Raw genomic sequence first — 2,703 nt, forward strand, 5'->3', positions numbered from 1 at the left:
CCTGTCTACTCCCCTCCACCTCACCTTGTCCTGTCTACTCCCCTCCACCTCACCTTGTTCTGTCTACTCCCCTCCACCTCACCTTGTCCTGTCTACTCCCCTCCACCTCCCCCTCTTCTTACCTCGGCTCACCCTCTGCTTCGCTCCTGACAGGATCCCCGGCGTGTCGATGATGCTGATGCTCTCCAGGACCTGATTGGGCAGCTGGGCGCACTGGAACCTATCACGCAACAGCAGAGAAGGGGGCGGGACATGACACAACACTCATACAATGCCTTACAAAAGTATTCATCCACCTTGGCGGTTTTCCTATTTTGTTGCATTACAACCTGTAATTTAAATAGATTTTTATTTGGATTTCATGTAATGGACATAAACAAAATAGTCCAAATTGGTGAAGTGAAATGAAAAGAATTACTTGTTTAAAAAAGTGATACGTGCATATGTATTCACCCTCTTTGCTATGAAGCCCCTAAATAAGATTTGGTGCAACCAATTACCTTCAGAAGTCACATAATTAGTTGTATAAAGTCCACCTGTGTGCAATCTAAGTGTCACATGATCTCAGTTTATATACACCTGTTCTGAAAGGCCCCAGAGTCTACAAGACCACTAAGCAAGCAGCACAATGAAGACCAAGGAGCTCTCCAAACAGGTCAGGGACAAAGTTGTGGAGAAGTACAGATCAGGGTTGGGTTATAAAAAAATATCCGAAACTTTGAACATCCCACGGAACACCATTAAATCCATTATTAAAAAATGGAAAGAATATGGCACCACAACAAACCTGCCAAGATAGGGCCGCCCACCAAAACTCACAGACCAGGCAAGGAGGGCATTAAACCAGAGGCAACAAAGAGACCAAAGATAACCCTGAAGGAGCTGCAAAGCTCCACAGTGGAGATTGGAGTATCTGTCCATAGGACCACTTTAAGCCGTACACTCCACAGAGCTTTAGGGAAGAGTGGCCAGAAAAAAAGCCATTGCTTAAAGAAAAAAATAAGCAGATGAGACTAAAATTGAGCTTTTTGGGCTTTTTGGCCATCAAGGAAAACACTGTCTGGCGCAAACTCAACACCTCTCATCACCCCGAGAACCCCATCCCCACAGTGAAGCATGGTGGTGGCAGCATCATGCTGTGGGGATGTTTTCCATCTGCAGGGACTGGGAAACTGATCAGAATTTAAGGAATGATGGATGGTGCTAAATACAGGGAAATTCTTGAGGGAAACCTGTTTCAGTCTTCCAGAGATTTGAGACTGGGATGGAGGTTCACCTTCCAGCAGGACAATGACCCTAAGCATACTGCTAAAGCAACCCTCGAGTGGTTTAAGAGGAAACATTTAAATGTCTTGGTATGGCCTAGTCAAATCCCAGACCTCAATCCAATTGAGAATCTGTGGTATGACTTAAAGATTGATGTACACCAGCGGAACCCATCCAACTTGAAGGAGCTGGAACAGATTTGCCTTGAAGAATGGGCAAAATCCCAGTGGCTAGATGTGCCAAGCTTATAGAGACATACCCCAAGAGACTTGCAGCTGTAATTGCAGCAAAAACTGGCAAAGTATTGACTTGTGGGGGATGAATAGTTATGCACGCTCAAGTTTTCAGTTTTTTTGTCTTATTTCTTGTTTGTTTCACAATAAAACATATTTTGCATCTTCAAAGTGGGAGGCTTGTTGTGTAAATCAAATTATAGATTTGTGGGGTTTATATTTTAATTCCAGATTGTAAGGCAACAAAATAGGAAAAATGCCAAGGGGGTTGAATACTTTCGCAAGCCACTGTAAAACAATAACACAATAACACAACATGGAACAGTTAGAGGAGGGTCTAGCATCTATAATTTACCTACAGGTTCTCCTCAGGTCACTCAGGTCAGGGCAGCTTTCCAAACATTCCACTAAATGCCCCCCCCAACCCCCCTCCCGTCCACCGCTCCATCAGTTAACATCAATGGAATGAATGTGGATAATGGAGGAACATGATGCTGAGCGATTAACCTGCCCCAAAAATGTCTGCGTTTAATGCACAGCTTCTCTAAAGATAAATCAGATCAAGCCTGAACTGTGTGATGTAGTAGGGAGTTGTAGTTTCCAACAGGTCAATAATCTACATAGTTTAGTGCAGAAAACGTGGCAATTCACTACAATGACCATTATCCATTGTGCGAGAGAGAAAGAATGAAGAAGGTGCGATGGAGAGGGATACAGAGCAGTTGCTTCACTAGGGTTCTCTACCTGAAAATACACATGATCTAAGTGATTGATAGTTGGTATTCAGCAGTCTTAAAGCCTTATTTACTTTGAACAAATAGGGATTTTGTCAGACAGAATAGACAGCAGCTCTATAGAGATGAGATGATGACTTGGAATAAAATAATATAGTTATCAAATAAAACTAATGTAATACATTATATATTTATATATACATAACTAATGTAATATATTATATATAACTAATGTAATATATTATATATATACAGTGGGGAGAACAAGTATTTGATACACTGCCGATTTTGCAGGTTTTCCTACTTACAAAGCATGTAGAGTCGTAATTTTTATCATAGTACACTTCAACTGTGAGAGACGGCAATCTAAAACTAAAAAATCCAGAAAATCACATTGTATGATTTTTAAATAATTAATTTGCATTTTATTGCATGACATAATTAATTTGATACCATTCAAAAGCAAACTA

The 2,703-nt window shown here is 41.0% G+C and overlaps 1 protein-coding gene across 1 annotated transcript in view; it reads right to left on the reverse strand.

Moving 5' to 3' along the window:
• Positions 1-2,703, reverse strand: part of LOC112080550 (EH domain-containing protein 2) — a 33,904-nt gene that overhangs the window by 4,555 nt on the left and 26,646 nt on the right. Inside the window, exon 4 of the mRNA XM_024146348.2 lies at positions 123-220. Coding sequence (XP_024002116.2) covers positions 123-220 — 98 coding nt within the window. The remainder of the gene's footprint in view (positions 1-122; positions 221-2,703) is intronic.

The sequence above is a fragment of the Salvelinus sp. IW2-2015 genome, unplaced genomic scaffold (genome assembly GCF_002910315.2).
Source record: "Salvelinus sp. IW2-2015 unplaced genomic scaffold, ASM291031v2 Un_scaffold16372, whole genome shotgun sequence".
NCBI lineage: Eukaryota > Metazoa > Chordata > Actinopteri > Salmoniformes > Salmonidae > Salvelinus > Salvelinus sp. IW2-2015.